Source organism: Mobula birostris, chromosome 9 (genome assembly GCF_030028105.1).
Source record: "Mobula birostris isolate sMobBir1 chromosome 9, sMobBir1.hap1, whole genome shotgun sequence".
Taxonomy (NCBI): Eukaryota; Metazoa; Chordata; class Chondrichthyes; order Myliobatiformes; family Myliobatidae; genus Mobula; species Mobula birostris.
The window spans coordinates 68,562,288-68,580,954 of NC_092378.1; the positions used below are offsets into that span (position 1 = coordinate 68,562,288).

At 43.8% G+C, this 18,667-nt stretch overlaps 1 protein-coding gene across 4 annotated transcripts in view; it reads left to right on the plus strand.

The window, feature by feature from the left end:
- nav3 (neuron navigator 3) overlaps positions 1-18,667 on the plus strand; it is a 548,130-nt gene that overhangs the window by 356,161 nt on the left and 173,302 nt on the right. For 2 of the 4 annotated variants that reach the window (XM_072268222.1, XM_072268224.1), the window contains 3 exons: positions 4,609-4,674; positions 13,573-13,614; positions 17,608-17,768. In XM_072268222.1, coding sequence (XP_072124323.1) covers positions 4,609-4,674; positions 13,573-13,614; positions 17,608-17,768 — 269 coding nt within the window. The remainder of the gene's footprint in view (positions 1-4,608; positions 4,675-13,572; positions 13,615-17,607; positions 17,769-18,667) is intronic. The other 2 variants (XM_072268225.1, XM_072268223.1) reach the window with 1 other exon arrangement.

Sequence of the window (18,667 nt, forward strand, 5' to 3'; positions counted from 1 at the left end):
ATTTATTTACTTGTTTATTTTCAAATTGTTTTTATTCATTGAGATACAGTGCGGGATAGGCTGCCGAGAAATTCCCCTATATAACCCTAGTCTAATCATGGGACATTTTTACAATGACCAATTAACCTACCAACTGGTACATCTTTGGACTGTGGGAGGGAACCAGAGGAAACGCACATAGTCATGGGGAGCCTCACGCCCGACGCCAGCCCCCTAGGCCTGAGTCGACGTAGTAGTAGCAAGGGCAGAAAGTACCAACTCCTGACACTCCTGTACGATAAAGCATTGTGCTAACCACTCTGCTACCGTGCTACCCTAACTATTTGTTGTTTTGTATTTGCATAGTTTGTCTTCTTTTGCAAGTTGGCTATTTATCAGTGTTTGTAGTGCGTAGCTTTTCATTGCATCTATAGTATTTCTTTGTTCTACTGTGAATGCCTGTAAGGAAATGAATCTCAGAGTAGCATATGGTGATATACTTTGCCAATAAATTTACTTCAAATTTGAACATTTGGCCCATGTTATCCTAATCATTCCTGTACATTTACCTGTCTGAATGCCTTTTAAATATAATTGTACCCACCACCACTACCACATTCTCTGGCAGCTCATTCCACGTACCCTCCCGAACTCTGTGTGAAGTCGCTGCTTCTATGGACCCCTTAAATCTTACCCCTCTGACCTTAAATCTATGCCCTCTAGTTCCTGATTCCCTTTCCTTGGAAAAAAGACTGCACATTCACTCAATCCATGCCCCTCATTGTTTCCTACACCTCTAAACAATCACCCATTATTCTTCTACATTCCGGTAAAAACAATCCCAACCTGCTGAAACTCACTCCGTAATCAACTCTCTTGCGTCCCAGGAACATACAGTACTAATAATCATAAGAGATTCTGCAGATGCTGGAAATCCAAAGCAACACACACAACATACTGAAGGAACTCAGCAAGTCAGGCAACATTTACAGAAATGAATAAACAGTCAACGTTTCAGGCTAAGATCCATCATCAGGAAATCTCTTTTGAAGTTTTTCAGTTTAGTGACATGTTTTCTGTAACAGGGTGACCAGAAGTGAACACAATATTCCAAATACGGCTTCACCAACATCTTGAGCAACTGAAATGTAACGTCCCAACTTCTATGCTCACATGCAGGGAACCATATACCCCTGGGTCCCCGGGTCCTCTTGAATGAATCAGAATCAGTTTTAATATAACTGACGTATGTTTTGAAATTTGTTGTTTGTGGAAGCAGTACAGCGTAATACATGAGGACAACTACAGATTATAATAGGTAATTAGTGCAAAAAGAGAGCAAAGGTACTGAGGCAGTGTTCGTGGGTTGGTTCATTGTCCATTTGGAAATCTGATGTTGGAGGGGCAGAAGTTGTTCCTAAAATGTTGGGTGTCTGCATTACTACCTCCTCCCTGATGGTAGCAATGAGAAGAGGGAATGTCCTGGGTGATGAGGTCCTTAATGATGGTTGCCACCTTTGTGAGGCATCCACTGTTGAAGATGCCCTTGATACTGGGGAGGCTACTGCCCATCTTGCGGCTTGAGGATGTGCCTGAAACAAATGTCAGAAAAATTTATATCTATTTTTTGATTTAGTGTTGGCGCGTGGCCAAGTGGTTAAGGCGTTCGTCGGGTGATTTGAAGGTCGCTAGTTCGAGCCTTGGCTGAGGCAGTGTGTGTATCCTTGAGCAAGGCACTTAACCACACAGCGACGACACCGGTGCCAAGCTGTATGCGTCCTAATGCCCTTCCCTTGGACAACATCGGTGGCGTGGAGAGGAGAGACTTGCGGCATGGGCAACTGCTGGTCTTCCATACAACCTTGCGCAGGCCTGCGCCCTGGAAACCTTCCAAGGCGCAAATCACGAGACTAACGGATGCCTATATAAAATTTATTGATTTAGAGATACTGTGCAGAACAGGTTCTTCTGGCCCAATGAGTCACACCAGCCAGCAACCCACGTATTTAACCTACCCTAATCACAGGACAACTTACAATGACCAGTTAATCTACTAACTGGTACATCTTTGGACTGTGAGAGGAAACAGGAGCACCCGACAGAAACACACTGGGCCACGGGATGGACGTTCCTTGGAAGTGAACTCCAAACTCCAAACCCCAAAGCTGTAACAGTGTCGCACTACCCGTTACACTACTATGGTGCCCTACTCTCAGCTCGTGCTGTACATTCCTCAGAAAGATGTCCTTGTTACATTGAAGTCCATGAGTAGCAACCCTAAGAGAAAACTTGAGCATCACACACAAAGTGCTGGAGGGGCTCAGTGAGTCAGGAGTAAAGAGTTGACGTGTCAGATTGAGACCCTTCATCAGGACTGGAAAGGAAGGGGGCAGAAGCCAGAATAAAAAGTTCAGGGGATGAAGAGGATTACAAGCTAGCAGATGATAAGTGAGAACAGGTGAGGGGGAAGATATGTGAGTGGGGAGAGGGCAGATGATGTAAGAAACTGGAGGTGATAGGTGGAAAAGGTAAAGGGCTGAAGAAGAAGGAATCTAATAGGAGAAGAGTGTGGTACATGGGTGAATGGGAAGAAGGAGGGGCACCAGAGAGAGATGATAGGCTGGTGCGAAGACCAAGGGCTTATGGGAGGTTGTTTCAATTCACCATTAAAACTTTGGGTTCCATTGGAAAAATTATGGCTATTTGATGGACAGCAGGAATCATCCAATTGGATCATAAACGTTGACTCTACAGGCATGGGAAGGTGGGGCATGGTGAAGATTGACAAATTATTGAGTTAATGAGTTTTGATTGATGAGTTAAACCAAGACTTTATCTGTTCTTTCAATCGGATGTCATGGATACCAGGCAGAAATCTACCTGCTGGTGTCTCGGTCATTGTGTGTTCCCCAGCTGACATTGTTCTCAGAAGATTGTCCATTTATCATCACACTGTTGTCTGTGTGAAAAAGAAATCTGCCTTGTTTCATATAAAATGAAAAGGACTATGGAGATAATCCACTGTGAGGAAGGTACTTTGGGATAGTTTGAACAGGATGTGATTGAATTAGGATGACTGAATGCCTGATGTTATCATGGTCTTGGGCTGAATGGCCTGTTCCTGTGTGGTATTATACTGTGCTGGAGTATCATCCTGGATAACGCTGCTCAATGTTCAGGGTGATATCTGCACCTTCTAACCCTGATTCTGAGAGTGCTACCATGAAGCCAAGTGTTGTGGAGGGCAGTTTCCTCACCAATACTTTCTCAAGTTGCATTTAATCTCATGTGCACAAGTACGGTGAGGTACAGGTGCAGTGGAAAAACCTTCTTGTAGCAGCATCACAGGTATGTAGGTGCAGACAACAGATGGGATATTAATTATACCTAAAGTATATAAGAGAGTGAAGAGAGAAGAAAAGGAATATGCAATAACAAGAGTAACACACACAAAATGCTGGAAGAACTCAGCAAGCCAGGCAGCATCTACAAAAATGAATGAACAGTCAATGTTGCAGGCTAAGGTCCTTCAGCAGGACTAGAAAGGAAGGGGAAAGACACCAGAATAAAAAGGTGGGGGGGATGGGAACAAGCTAGCAGGTGATAGGTGAAGAAGACAAATTCCCAGGAAGGATAAGTGGTTACAGTAGCAGGTCTAGGCGGGCATATGATTAAAGAGACAGAAGGCAACAGAGATCACAGAGGGAGAGCAGTGAGGGAGGGTCTCACTGAACTCCCGTCGAAGAGAAAGTTTAAACTTACTCAAGGCAGGCACACCTCGAAGAAACTTTGCAGCGGAACAGAATTCTTTGTGCTTATGCAAAAATAAAACTTTAGTGCAAAAATGACACAATCAGAGACAAGTCCATGGTAGAGCAAGAGATGGTCCATAGTGCTCTGTTGCTGAGGTAGGGTTAGGGTTGTGCAGGTCGGTTCAAGAACCTGATGGCTATAGGAAAGTAGCTGTTCCTGACCCTGATTTTGTGGAACTTCAGACTTCTACTTCCAAGACACAAGAGATTTTATAGATGCTGAAAATCTTGAGCAACACAGACAAAATGCTGGAGGAACTCAGCAGGTCGGGCAGCATCTATGGAGGGGAATAAACAGTCAAAAATTTCGGGCTGAGACCCTTCATTGGGACGATATCTTCTGCCTGGTGGTAGCAATGATGGGTAGTCTATCTGCCAAATGATCAAAGTCAAAGTGCATGAGTTTTCTCTGGGTGCTCCAGTTTCTGTCCACTGTCCAAAGATAAATTGTCCCATAATTAGAGTAAATCAGGGATTGCTGGGCAGCCGGCTCAAAGGGCCAGAAAGGCCTGTTTTGTGCTGTATCTTTAAATAAATTTAAGAAGTAAATTTATTATCAAAGTACATATATGTTACTATATACTACCCTGAGATTCATTTTCTTCCTGGCATTTACAGAAAAATAAAGAACTACAATAGAATTTATGAAAAAATTTACATGATTCCAGATATTACAAACTAGTCTTTAAAAAAGTATCATGTGTTGGAGAAGTCGTGAAAAGTTTGATCATTTTTGTTCTGGAGTTGTTAACACTGTTTCCCATTTTTCTTCTCTTCCTCCTGCTGTTCACACTATCTCTCTCATCTGGGCAATTAGTCCCTTCTGTTTCCTTGTGAATTCTCCCCACTGCCGCAGGGTCACTCGGCCTTGGAAGCAGGACAGGTAAATCGGCCGCTGGTTTTCCCCGCAGAGCGACATCAAGCCCAGAGTCTGCAATCAAGTCTTGTTAGGCCCAAGGATTAAGCAATGATACATTAACCGCCTTCTCAAAAGTGAACTTGTAACCAAATGTAAGGTCGTTCTTCGAATCTCCATTGTTGGGCATCACCTGCCTGGTTCGATTTCAGAATTTAAGGGAAGTTAGAATAAGTATATGGCTGGGAGGGGTATGGAGGCCAAAGGTTCAGGTGCAGGTCAATGAAACAGACAAAATAATAGTTTGACACAGCCAAGATGGGCCGAAAGGCCTGTCTGTGCTGTAGTGCTCTATGACTCTAAACCCAGGAGCGAACAGGTGCTCCCTGAGACTAAATTTATCCAGGGTAAATTCTCGGGGAGAGCTAATCAAAATTCCTAACATAGGATCTTGGTGCCATCCTTTTTTGGCTCACATTAATGGCAACTTTGACCCCAGTTCCTGAGAGGGTGTACTGTATTTGGAGAGAATGTGTCGGCACGTGGCCAAGTGGTTAAGGCTTTCATCTAGTGAGCTGAAGGTTGCTAGTTCAAGACTTGGCTGAGACAGCGTGTTGTGTCCTTGTGCGAGACGCTTAACCACACATTGCTCTGCAACAACACTGGTGCCAAGCTGTACAGGTCCTAATGCCCTTCCCTTGGACAACATCGGTGTCGTGGAGAGGGGAGACTTGCAGTATGGGCAACTGCCGGTCTTCCATACAACCTCGCCCAGGCCTGCACCCTGGAAACCTTCCAAGGCGCAAACCCATGGTCTCACAAGACTAACGGATGCCTATATATATATATATATATATATAGGTGGAACAGAATCTATGGTTCAGAAATATGAGGTAACCTATTAAGGGAGACATCTACGTTTTCTCAGAGGGTTATGGGTCTTTGGTTTTGGTTTATTATTGTCGTCATATGGACGAAGACAAAGTGAAAAGTTTAGTTTGCACACTGTTTGTATAGATCAGATCATTACATATATAGTGTACTGTGGTAGAGCAATGCAAAATTAATTTTCACAGCTACAGAAAAAGTGCAGTGCAGGTAAGCAAAGAGGTGTGAGATCATAACAAGGTGGATTTTGAGGTCAGGAGTCCTTCTTATCATGGAAGAGGTCCGTTGAGGGTCTGATAACAGCAGGATAGAGGCTGCCCCTGAGCGTGGTTGTACATGCTTTCAGGCTTTTCTATCTTTCTCAAGAGATGATGGAAGCAGAGTCTGAACATTTTAAATCAAGGAGAGAAATATTCTGAATAACACAAGGACATATTGAGTTTATTGTCATGTGCACAAATATGGCGAGGTACAGGTGCAATGAAAAATCTGTTTGTGGCAACATCACACAAACACATTGGTGCAGATGACATGCAGAATATAAATTATAAATATATTTTACAAGTCAGAGAAGAAAAAGAAATAGAAGATAGCAGTGCATAAGTAACACAAAGTCTGTAGTAGTCCAAGGGGTGATCCTTAGCATTCTGTTGCAAAGGTAGTGTTTAGGGTTGTGAAGGTTGGTTCTACAAAGTTTGTAGAACCTAATGGTTGAATGGAAGCAGCACTCTCTGAACCTGCTGGAGTAGGACTTCAAGCTACTGTACCTCCTGCCTGTTAATAACCACAAGAAGACGGCATGGCCCAGAAGGTGGGGATCTTTGAAGATGGATGCTGCCTTCTTAAGGCAGCACCTCCTGCAGATACTTTCAGTGGTGGGAAGGGATGTACCCGTGATGGACGGGCTGGGTCCACTACCATCTGTAGCCTCTTGTGCCATTGCAGTGAAGAGCTATTGTGGATAGGTGGGAATGTGGATTTGAGGCTCGCAGTCAATCAGCCATGACCAGTTAGTAGGGTACAGTACAGCTCAGGAACAGCCCTTCTGTGCTGAACTAACTAAGCTCATGTGCCTAATTACCTTAATCCCTTAAGCCGGCACGTGCCCATATCCATTCTCTGCACATTCATGTGTCTATCCTGGAGCTTCATCATTGATTCTGTCATACCTGCCTCCACCACCATCCCTGGCAGTGCATTCCAGCCACCCACCACTCTCTGTGTCAACAAAAACTTGCCCTTTACATCTCCCTTGAACTTACCCCCCTCTCCTCTTAGACATTCCTAACCTTGGTAAAAGGTACTGGTTGTCTACTCTATGGCATGTAGCATAGCAGTTAGTGCAATCGCTTTACAACACCAGCGACTGTTGATCAGGGTTCAGTTCCTACTGCTGTTTGTAAGTGGTTTGTATGTTCTCCACGTGACCACGTGGGTTTCCTCCAGGTGCTCCAGTTTCCTCCCACATTCCAAAGATGTCCGGTTAGGGGTAGTGAGTTGTGGGCATGCTACCTTGGTGTCAGATACCTGTGGGCTGCCCCCAGCGTAATCCTCGGACTGTGTTGGCCGTTGATGCAAACAGCACACTTCTCTGTGTGTTCCAATGTTTCGATGTACATGTGACAATTAAAGCTAATTTATGCCCCTCATAAACTTATACATTTCTATCAGGTTTCCTCTTAGCTTCCTCCGCTTCAGAGAAACAATCCAAATTTGTCCAAACTCTCCTCCCCTCTAATCCAGGCAGCCTCCTGGTGAACTGCAAAATTCAAAGTTCAAAGTAAATGAATTTATCGAAGTGTACACCTTGAGATTTATTTTCTTGCAGGCATTCACAGTAGAATGGAGAAAGACATTAGAATCAATGAAGAACTACACACGAAGACTGACGAGCAACCAGTGTGCAAAAGAAGACAAAAATAATATTTTTATGTGCACATAAAAATACATAAATAAATAATCAGACACATAAATAAACACACACAATAAATAAATAGATAATGAGATACACTGAAAATATGAATTATAAAGTCCTTGAAAGTGAGTGCATTGTGTTGTGAAATCAGTTCAGCATTCTTCTGCGCCCTCTCCTAAACCTCAATATCCTTGCTATAATGTTCTTTTCCTCTCCTCATGATCATGTAATTGCTCATTTACCTCACTGGAGTTCTGGCAACTTGGGGCATTATTTATCCACGTGACAAGATCATGAGAGCAGCATTTGGGGCATTCAAAAGAAATCTTATGATATGCAAATGCAGGCTATTTTTTGCTGCAATCTCACAGAAGACTTGAGGCTTTGATTTAAGACCATTACCAAAACAGTTTGTGCGGGTGCCAAGGAAAATTATTTGTCAGCAGTGAGCTGTGACTGGAGACCCATTGCCTGCAAAGGCAGCAGAAACAGTTAGTTATTTATTTATTCCCTTTCAAGATACAGCATGGTAACAGCCCCTTCTGGGTCAATAAGATTGACCAATTAACTCACTAATCCATTCGTCTTTGGAATGTGGGAGGAAACCGGAGCATCTAGAGAAAACCCACATCCCCAGGGGGAGAACGTACAAACTCCTTGTAGACAGTGGCAGGAACCGAACCGGGTCACTGGCTCTTTAATAGTGATACACTAACCACTTTGCCCAGGCCTGCGCCTTGGAGAGTGAAGACTTTCCAGGCGCAGATCCATGGTCTCACAAGACTAACGGATGCCTTTATTATTATTTATTACTAACCACTATGTCGCCAAGCTGCCCCTAGGTTCAGTAGGATTAGATCAAAGGATAATTGGAGAAAAAGATACCAAGTAGCAGAGGGCATGCGCTTAAGGAGGTTTGTTCAGAGGAGATGTGTGGGGCATATTTTTCTAACACAGAGAGTGGTGGGTGTCTGGGAAGTGCTGCCAGGGTTGATGATGTACGTTCGTAGGTGGATACAATGAAGATGCTCTGAGACCATAACATAAATGTGCAGAGAATGGAAAAATATGGACATTGTGTTGGCAGAAGGGATTAGTTTACTTGGGCATTTGATTACCAATTTAATTAGTTCAGGACAAATCTGTGGGCTAAAAGACCTGTTCTAAAGCGTAGCAGTTAGCGCAAGATTGGGGATCGATTCCTGCCGCTGCTCCGTAAGTCGTTTGTGCACTCTCACCGTGACCGCATGGGTTCCCTCGGGTGCTCCGGTTTCCTGCCACATTCCAAAAACATATGAGTTAGGGTTCAATCACAAACAAGAAAAGATCTGCAGATGCTGGAAATCCAAGCAACACACACAAAAGGCTGGAGAAATTCGGCAGGTCAGTGCAGATTGTCATTAATGATTATGATATAGTTGGGATCACAGAGACATGGCTCCAGGGTGACCAGGGATGGGAGCTCAACGTTCAGGGATGTTCAATATTCAGGAGGGATAGACATGAAAGAAAAGGAGGTGGCGTGGCATTGCTGGTTAAAGAAGAGATTAACACAATAGAAAGGAAGGACATAAACCGGGAAGATGTGGAATCGATATGGGTAGAGCTGCGTAACACTAAGGGGCAGAAGACGCTGGTGGGAGTTGTGTACAGGCCACCTAACAGTAGTAGTGAGGTCGGAGATGGTATTAAACAGGAAATTAGAAATGTGTGCAATAAAGGAAAAGCAGTTATAATGGGTGACTACAATCTACATGTAGATTGGGTGAACCAAATTGGTAAAGGTGCTGAGGAAGAGGATTTCTTGGAATGTATGCGGGATGGTTTTTTGAACCAACATGTCGAGGAACCAACTGGAGAGCAGGCTATTCTAGACTGGGTTTTGAGCAATGAGGAAGGGTTAATTAGCAATCTTGTCGTGAGAGGCCCCTTGGGTAAGAGTGACCATAATATGGTGGAATTCTTCATTAAGATGGAGAGTGACATAGTTAATTCAGAAACAAAGGTTCTGAACTTAAAGAGGGGTAACTTTGAAGGTATGAGACGTGAATTAGCTAAGATAGACTGGCAAATGACACTTCAAGGATTGACGGTGGATATGCAATGCAAGCATTTAAAGGTTGCATGGATGAACTACAACAATTGTTCATCCCAGTTTGGCAAAAGAATAAATCAAGGAAGGTAGTGCACCCGTGGCTGACAAGAGAAATTAGGGATAGTATCAATTCCAAAGAAGAAGCATACAAATTAGCCAGAGAAAGTGGCTCACCTGAGGACTGGGAGAAATTCAGAGTTCAGCAGAGGAGGACAAAGGGTTTAATTAGGAAGGGGAAAAAAGATTATGAGAGAAAACTGGCAGGGAACATAAAAACGAACCGTAAAAGCTTTTATAGACATGTAAAAAGGAAAAGACTGGTAAAGACAAATGTAGGTCCCCTGCAGACAGAAACAGGTGAATTGATTATGGAGAGCAAGGACATGGCAGAACAATTGAATAATTACCTTGGTTCTGTCTTCACTAAGGAGGACATAAATAATCTTCCAGAAATAGTAGGGGACAGAGGGTCCAGTGAGATGGAGGAACTGAGCGGAATACATGTTAGTAGGGAAGTGGTGTTAGGTAAATTGAAGGGATTGAAGGCAGATAAATCCCCAGGGCCAGATGGTCTGCATCCTAGAGTGCTTAAGGAAGTAGCCCAAGAAATAGTGGATGCATTAGTGATAATTTTTCAAAACTCGTTAGATTCTGGACTAGTTCCTGAGGATTGGAGGGTGGCTAATGTAACTCCACTTTTTAAAAACGGAGGGAGAGAGAAACCGGGGAATTATAGACCAGTTAGCCTAACATCGGTGGTGGGGAAACTGCTGGAGTCAGTTATCAAGGATGTGATATCAGCACATTTGGAAAGCGGTGAAATGATCGGACAAAGTCAGCATGGATTTGTGAAAGGAAAATCATGTCTGACAAATCTCATAGAATTTTTTGAGGATGTAACTAGTAGAGTGGATAGGGGAGAACCAGTGGATGTGGTATATTTGGATTTTCAAAAGGCTTTTGACAAGCTCCCACACAGGTGATTAGTGTGCAAACTTAAAGCACACGGTATTGGGGGTAAGGTATTGGTGTGGGTGGAGAGTTGGTTAGCAGACAGGAAGCAAAGAGTGGGAATAAACGGGACCTTTTCAGAATGGCAGGCGGTGACTAGTGGGGTACCGCAAGGCTCAGTGCTGGGACCCCAGTTGTTTACAATATATATTAATGACTTGGATGAGGGAATTAAATGCAGCATCTCCAAGTTTGCGGATGACACGAAGCTGGGTGGCAGTGTTAGCTGTGAGGAGGATGCTAAGAGGATGCAGGGTGACTTGGATAGGTTGGGTGAGTGGGCAAATTCATGGCAGATGCAATTTAGTGTGGACAAATGTGAAGTTATCCACTTTGGTGGCAAAAATAGGAAAACAGATTATTATCTGAATGGTGGCCGATTAGGAAAAGGGGAGGTGCAACGAGACCTGGGTGTCATTATACACCAATCATTGAAAGTGGGCATGCAGGTACAGCAGGCGGTGAAAAAGGCGAATGGTATGCTGGCATTTATAGCGAGAGGATTCGAGTACAGGAGCAGGGAGGTACTACTGCAGTTGTACAAGGCCTTGGTGAGACCACACCTGGAGTATTGTGTGCAGTTTTGGTCCCCTAATCTGAGGAAAGACATCCTTGCCATAGAGAGAGTACAAAGAAGGTTCACCAGATTGATTCCTGGGATGGCAGGACTTTCATATGAAGAAAGACTGGATGAACTGGGCTTGTACTCGTTGGAATTTAGAAGATTGAGGGGGGATCTGATTGAAACGTATAAGATCCTAAAGGGATTGGACAGGCTATATGCAGGAAGATTGTTCCTGATGTTGGGGAAGTCCAGAACGAGGGGCCACAGTTTGAGGATAGAGGGGAAGCCTTTTAGGACCGAGATTAGGAAAAACTTCTTCACACAGAGAGTGGTGAATCTGTGGAATTCTCTGCCACAGGAAACAGTTGAGGCCAGTTCATTGGCTATATTTAAGAGGGAGTTAGATATGGCCCTTGTGGCTACGGGGGTCAGGGTGTATGGAGGGAAGGCTGGGGCGGGGTTCTGAGTTGGATGATCAGCCATGATCATAATAAATGGTGGTGCAGGCTTGAAGGGCTGAATGGCCTACTCCTGCACCTATTTTCTATGTTTCTATGTTTCTATCTATGGAAAAGAATACAGTCAACGTTTTGGGCCGAGACCCTTCAGCCCTTCAGCAGGACTAGGTTAGGGTTAGTGAGTTGTGGGCATGCAATGTTGGTGCTGGATGTTTCCTGGGTTCTGGAATGCTGGATGGTAACACTACATTTCTTATTGTAATAACTAGTTATTTATTTGTAAGTATTACACTATATGCTGCCGCAAAAGAAAAAAATTCATGACATATGCTAATAATATTAAACCTGATTCTGATGTCCATGTGACAAATGAAGCTAATCTTATCTAATCGGTTCCCCTGCTATGCCGTTCTGTATTTTATGTTATAAATAACTGAATAGTGAGGGGTTTGGAAAAGGGTTAGTGGGAGGATCAGAGGGATCTTGGTTCCACGTCTGTCGGTCCCTCAAAGTCGGCATACAAATTAATATTTTGGGTAAGAAGGCGTATGTTGTGTTGGCCTTACATTAGTCAGCAGATTGAATTCAAGAACTGTGAGGTAATGTTGCAGCTCTATAAAACTCTGGTTAGACCACACTTGCAGTATTTTGTTCGATTCTGGTGCCTCATTATAGGAAGAATGTAGAAGCTCTAGAGAGGGTGCAGAGGAGATTTACCAGGATGCTGCCTGGATTGGACAGCATGTCTTATGAGGAAAGGTTGAGTGAGCCAGGCCTTTTCTCTTAGCACTTAGAGGCAATTCTGCTGTACAAGATGATAAGAGGCATAGATCGAGTGGACAGCCAGAGACTTGTTCCCAGGGTGGAAGTGGCTACTACAAGGAGTTAAAATTTTAAGGTGATTGGAGGAAAGTATGGGAGGGATACACAGAGAGTGGTGGGTGCGTGGAACGGTACCATAGGAGTAGTGGTAGAGGCAGGTACATTAGAGCCATTGATAGAACTTTAGAGAGTTACGTAGATGATAGAGCAATGGAGAGCCATGTAGGAGGGAAGGGGTAGGTTGGGCCAACTTCATGGACTAAAGAACCTGTAATGTTCTGTGTCCTGTGTCCAGCTGTCTACCCGCTCTAACTACTCCATATCAGTCAACCTTTTTGCACCCATATCAAGTTCTGGGCATTGGGACAGAAAATTGCAGTGCATAGGAGGGATCTACAATGGGTTGTGAAAACTGCCTGGTTGGTTGCATCACCAGCACCAGACTGCCCACCATCAAGGACACATACAGGTGCTGGAGAAAATGCCATCAATAGAAGAATCCCACCCACCCTGCTTATGGATTGTTTGTCCCACACTCATCAGGGAAGAGGCTACCCAGTGTCCATACCAGGAACACTAGACTCAAAAGCAGTTACTTCCCCCAAGCCATCAGGCCGATCAGTACCTCCACCCATTAACCCAACCAACCACCCTCAACCATCACTACATCCACATCACCTAGCGTCACTTTATGTACGTACATTTAGTCTGTGTATATGGCAGTTGTACATTGTGTTTTAAAGGATTGCTTTTTGTGTTTTTTTATTGTTTTCTTTCTGTTTAATTGCGTTTTTCTCTGCTGCACTGGATCAGGAGTAACAATCATTTTGTTCTGCTTTACACCTGTACAATGAAGAATGACAATGAATGATCTTGGATCTTGCTCTTTGTTTCTTTAAGCAATTTCTCCGCATGACTGACCTTGAAGTACCGAGGTACCTAACACTGACTTCTGATTTTGTTAACCTCCTGTGCTTTCACCCTGACCGTGTGTCCGAATTACAGGTATAAATCTGGGCAAGCTTCTTGCATTCCCATCACACTAACTGATTAACTGCGCCTTGCTTGTTTATTGTTGAGGACAGGGACCTTCCAGACAAGCTGATGCCTGTTTTGGGGGCCTTGCTCATTTTTTATCATGTGCTGACTTTGTGTTTCTTTGTTTTGACAGTTTGCAACTTGATCGAAACACGCTACCTAAAAAGGGACTGAGGTAGAGATATTTTAATACTAATTACAACTCTGTGTGCTTGTGTCCATTCCTGTTACAGTGTAAAGTTTAAAGTTCAAAAGAAATTCATTATCAAAGTACAGGTATGTCACCACATGCTATTTTGAGATTCATTTTCTTGGAGGCATTTACAGCAGATCAAAGAAATATAAAGAGAATCAATGAAAAATTACACTTGTGTGATATGCACACTTAGGTGGCCAGACTACAGTGGCCACTTTGTCAGGTGCAGGGGTAGAAGCTGGTGTGGTGTTCTGCTGCAGTAGCCCACCTACTTCAAGGTTTGATGGACCCTGCATTCAGAGATGCTCTTCTGCATACCAAACGCATTACTGTCATCTTCCTGTCAGTTTGAACCAGTCCGGGCATTCTCAGACCTCTTTCATTAGCAAAGGATTTTCACCCAAAGAACTGCTTCTCACTGGATGTTTTTTTTTGTTGTTTTTTTGCACCATGCTCTGTAAACTCTGGACACTGTTGTGTGTGAAAATCCCAGGAGATCAGCAATTTCAGAGATACTTAAACCACCCTGTCAGTTTGCCTATGCTCCCTCCCCTTGTGAGGCCCCTGTCGGGGAGAAGGAAGCCACAGTGGAGGTTTGAATGCAAAGCCTTTATCCCATTGGTAATGGGGTTCCTTAAGGTTATCACAGCTAGGGGAGGTAATGAGGATAAGCTCCTAGTAGGTATTAAATCTTCCCAATGGTGTGTATCTCAAATAACCTTTGACAACCACGTCGAGCTCCTGACTTTTACGTGTGGCTTACCTGCTAAGCCTGACAGAACTGTTTCTACTGACAGGAGAAGGGGCAAAGATGGGTTACTGGCACCTTAAAGCCAGTTGCTTTGGGCAGATGGGGGTTCACCTGCTGTCGTTGGCAGCTCATCTAGAAAACTCTGATATCAAACCTCCGCTGCCTTGTGGCTATACATACTCATGAGGAAGGCTTTGGGAGTAAACCCTGAGGAAAAATCTGGAGCGGGAGACCCTAAGGCAGTCCTACGATAAGTTCAATGTGATGCCACTGGTGCCAAACTGTATCAATCTTTGTCATTCCTTTGGGCTCATCATTTGCGTGGAGAGGGGGAGCTCCCTGCTGCTTGGGCGACAGCTTGCTCTCCATATTGTTCTGCCCTGATTGTGTACCGGCTTGCATATCATGTAGGCGCAACATCCATTGTCAACCCTGACTAACAAAGAGCCTCACAATGGGGTCCACCTTTCCTTAACGCCGTTAAGCTGAGCAGGAGCCCATCCCGTCGGAAATCTGTCTCTTTTGGTCTTCGACAGGCCAATTGCAACCTGGAAACAAGCCCTTAGTCTCAACTGCTCCATGCCAACCAAGGTTCCTATCTGAGCCAGTCCTATTTGGCTGTATTCGGACTACATCTCGAAATATTTCCTCCCCATGTATCTGTCCAACGTTATTGTAGCTGCATCAAACACTTCCTCCGGCAGCTTATGCCAATCACCCTTCCTGGTAAAAAATGCTGCCCCTCAGATTTCTGCTGAATCTTTCCTCTCTTACCTGAAGCCTCTTTTGAATTATTTATTTATAATTTTATTGTAATTCATTATGCCTTCACTGTTCTACTTCCACAAAACAACAGGCTTCACAACTAATATCGATGATAATCAACCTGATTTTGATTCCATCCAGCTGTCCCCAACCCTGGGACAAAAAGCTCGCCTTGGTAGCGTAATGGTCAGCATGACTATATTACAGGTCAGGGCGTCGGAGATTGGAGTTCAATTCCAGCGCTATCTGTAAGGACTTTGTATGGTTTCTCCATGACCGCATGGGTTTCCTCCAGGTGCTCTGGTTTCCTCCCAAAGCTCAAAGACGTACCGGTTAGTAGGTTAATTGGTTATTGTAAATTATCCCATGATTAGGCCAGTGTTAAATAGGTGGATTTCTGGGTGGTGTGGCTTGTTGGGTCAGGTGCGCCTGTTGTACTCTATATCTCTAAATAAAATATATGAAAAAGACAGGAGGTTCCACAGTGGGGTGAGACTGTGGGCAAGTTCCCTGACTAAACAACGGTTGTCTGTATTTTGCTAAATAATAATTGGTCTATTAGTGAAGGAGAAAAGAAACAGCCCTTTCAGCCTGATCCATTCCCTTGTTCAAAGTCTACACAAATCTCAATCTGTCTATCCAGCTCTCCTTAACCCCATCTCTGCTTCTTCTCAACCCCTTCTTGTTGAAGAAAGATCCTTGTCCCCCCCAACTCTCAACAAATGCTTCTCTCTTGAATTTCCCAGTAGAACTATAAATAATATATAATCATGTCACATATGCAATTCCCTAATTTCCAAGGCCTCTGACTCTGATCTCTCCAGAGGGAAACATTTTCTCTACATATTCATTTTAAAGTCATTCCTAATTTTAAAGGCTTGAGCTTGGCCATTCCTTGGCCTTCTCCTGTTACAGAGAGAAGAGCTACAAATTAGATCCTTTCGCAAAAACTTCACACATTAATTAAGTCATTGCGTAAGACCTTTTCTTGGCATACTGTGAAAATAAATAAACATGACTTTTATTTATTTGAGCTTATCTCTCTTCTCTTCATGATGTTGGCAAATATTCATTACAACACCACAAATTGCTTTTGTGGCCCAATTAAGTTGACACTGCGGTATCATCAGATTAATCATAAGTGTTGGCTTTCTTCAGTGCTGTCTCTTAGGAGAAGCAATCTAATCTTCCCTCTCTTCACAATCGAGGACACTCATTACCCCTTGTTCACTTCTCTGCCTTGTGTTTTGTTCCACTGATTCCTAGGTAAAAACTGTTGTGATTAGATCTGTCCACGTTCTCAACCTTGCATTGCTCTGTAACCCCCGCCAGACCTCCAAGAAACAAGCATTCCCCAAATCCTGCTCTTTGTGCTTTTCCAGCCTGGTTCATTCCATTGCCGGCAAGCGAACACTGGAATTCGCCTCCCTAAACCTCCCTGTTTCTTTACAGTGTTCCTTATGACCTTCTCCTTTGAATAGGTCACTTCCCCTGCTATCTCCTTATGTGATTAGATGTCAAAACTTGACACAAGTAATTCTGCAGATGCTGGAAATCTTGAATAATACGCACAAAGTACTGATGAACTCAGCAGGTCAGGCGGCGTCTATGAAGGAAAATTAACATTATTTCCCTCCATAGTTGTTTCCTGACTTGCAGAGCTCATCCAGTATTTTATTTGTCATTTGATATATTAATGCCCAGGAATATAAAGCTGCTGATTCTCTCCACCGCCATTCCTCCAGTATAGACTGGTGCATGTATACTCTCCTGCCCCTTACTGAAGTCAACAATCAGCTTGTGATGTATTGGGCAGACTTGATGGATTTGTTTGAAAGGTGAAATATTTAAGGGGAACATGAGGGGGAACGTGTTCACTCTGAGGGTGGTGAGAGTGTGGAACGAGCTGCCAGCACAAGTGATGGATGTGGGGTTGATTTCAACATTTAAGAGAGATTTGGATCTGTACATGGATGGAGGGGTGTGAAGGGCTATGGTCCGGGTGCAAGTCAATGGGACTAGGGAGATTAATAATTCGGCATGGACTAGATGGGCCAAATAGCCTGTTTCTGTGCTGTAGTGTTCTATGACTAAAAGAAAACAGAGAAAAAGAACATTTGCATTCCTCTCACAGCTTTCATCTCCCTTTCAAATACCTTGCCTTTGATGAGACAATCCAGAAGTTCACACCAAATGCTGGAGGAACTCACCAGGTCAGACAGCACCTATGGAGAGGAACAAAGAGTCGAATTTTTCAGATTGACACCTTTCATCAGGTTCCTTTGAAGGGTCTTGACCTGAAACGGTGATCGTCCATTTGCCTCCATTGAAGATATCAAGATTTGTTTGAAAGAAGGTGTTTGGAGCACAGTTTTATTACAGTGGTGAGGGTGATGGTGATGGAGCTAGCCAGAGGTGGGAATGTCTAAAATCTACTTATAACTCTGTCCCAACAGGTACACGCCATCATCTCGGCAAACAAGTCAAGAGGAGGGCAAGGAGTGGCTTCGATCTCATTCCACTGGAGGTCTTCAGGACACTGTCAGTCAGTCGCCTCTCCCCTCACCCTCTGCTATCTCCTCTCCTTGTAGTGGGATCTACACCTTCAATCATTTAGGTGAGTGACCTAGCATGTAGGCTTTGGGAGTCATGTGGTTCTGGAGCTGAGCCCATATCTAGAGCCTGGGGATAGCGTTTGACAACCAGTGGTAAGTTAAATAAACTAGGAATTAAAAAGCCCAGCTCGGATTTGATGACCATGTAACTTTTCATTTCTGGGACCTTGTCTCTTTATGATTTTTATAGATGATTTGTATGAGGAAAGTAAAGGGTGGGTTAGTAAGTATGCAGATGACATGAAGGTTGGTGGTTTTGTGGATAGTCTCGAAGGTTGCCGTAGGTTACAACAGGACATTGACAGGATGAAGAGCTGGGCTGAGACGTGGCAGATGGAGTTCAACCTGGAAAACTGTGAAGTGATTCACTTTGGAAGGTCAAGTTTGAAGGCAGAGTACAAGGTTAATGGCAGGATTCTTAACAGCGTGGAGGAACAGGGGGATCTTAGTCCACATCCATAGATCCATCAAAGTTCCTGTACAAGCTGATAAGGTTTTAAAGAAGGCATATGGTGTGTTAGCCTTCATTTGTCAGGGAACTGAGTTCAACAGCCATGAGGTAATGAAGGGTTGGATTGATCTTAGAGTGGATGAATAGGTTGGCACAATATTGTGGGCTGAAGGGCCTGTACTGTGCTGTACATTATTTTCACTATTGCTAGTGATAACCTATCCAGTTCATTAGTGTCCTACAGGGAAGAATGAGAGGCGATCTCATTGAAACGATCGAATATTGAAAGGTCCAGACAGAGTGGTCATGGAGAAGATGTTTCCATTAGTGGGAGGGTCGTGGACCAGAGGGCACAGCCTCAGAATACAAGTTTGTGCCTTTAGAACAGAGCTGAGGAGGAATTGCTTTAGCTAGAGGGTGGTGAGTCTGTGTAATAATTCCCACAGATGG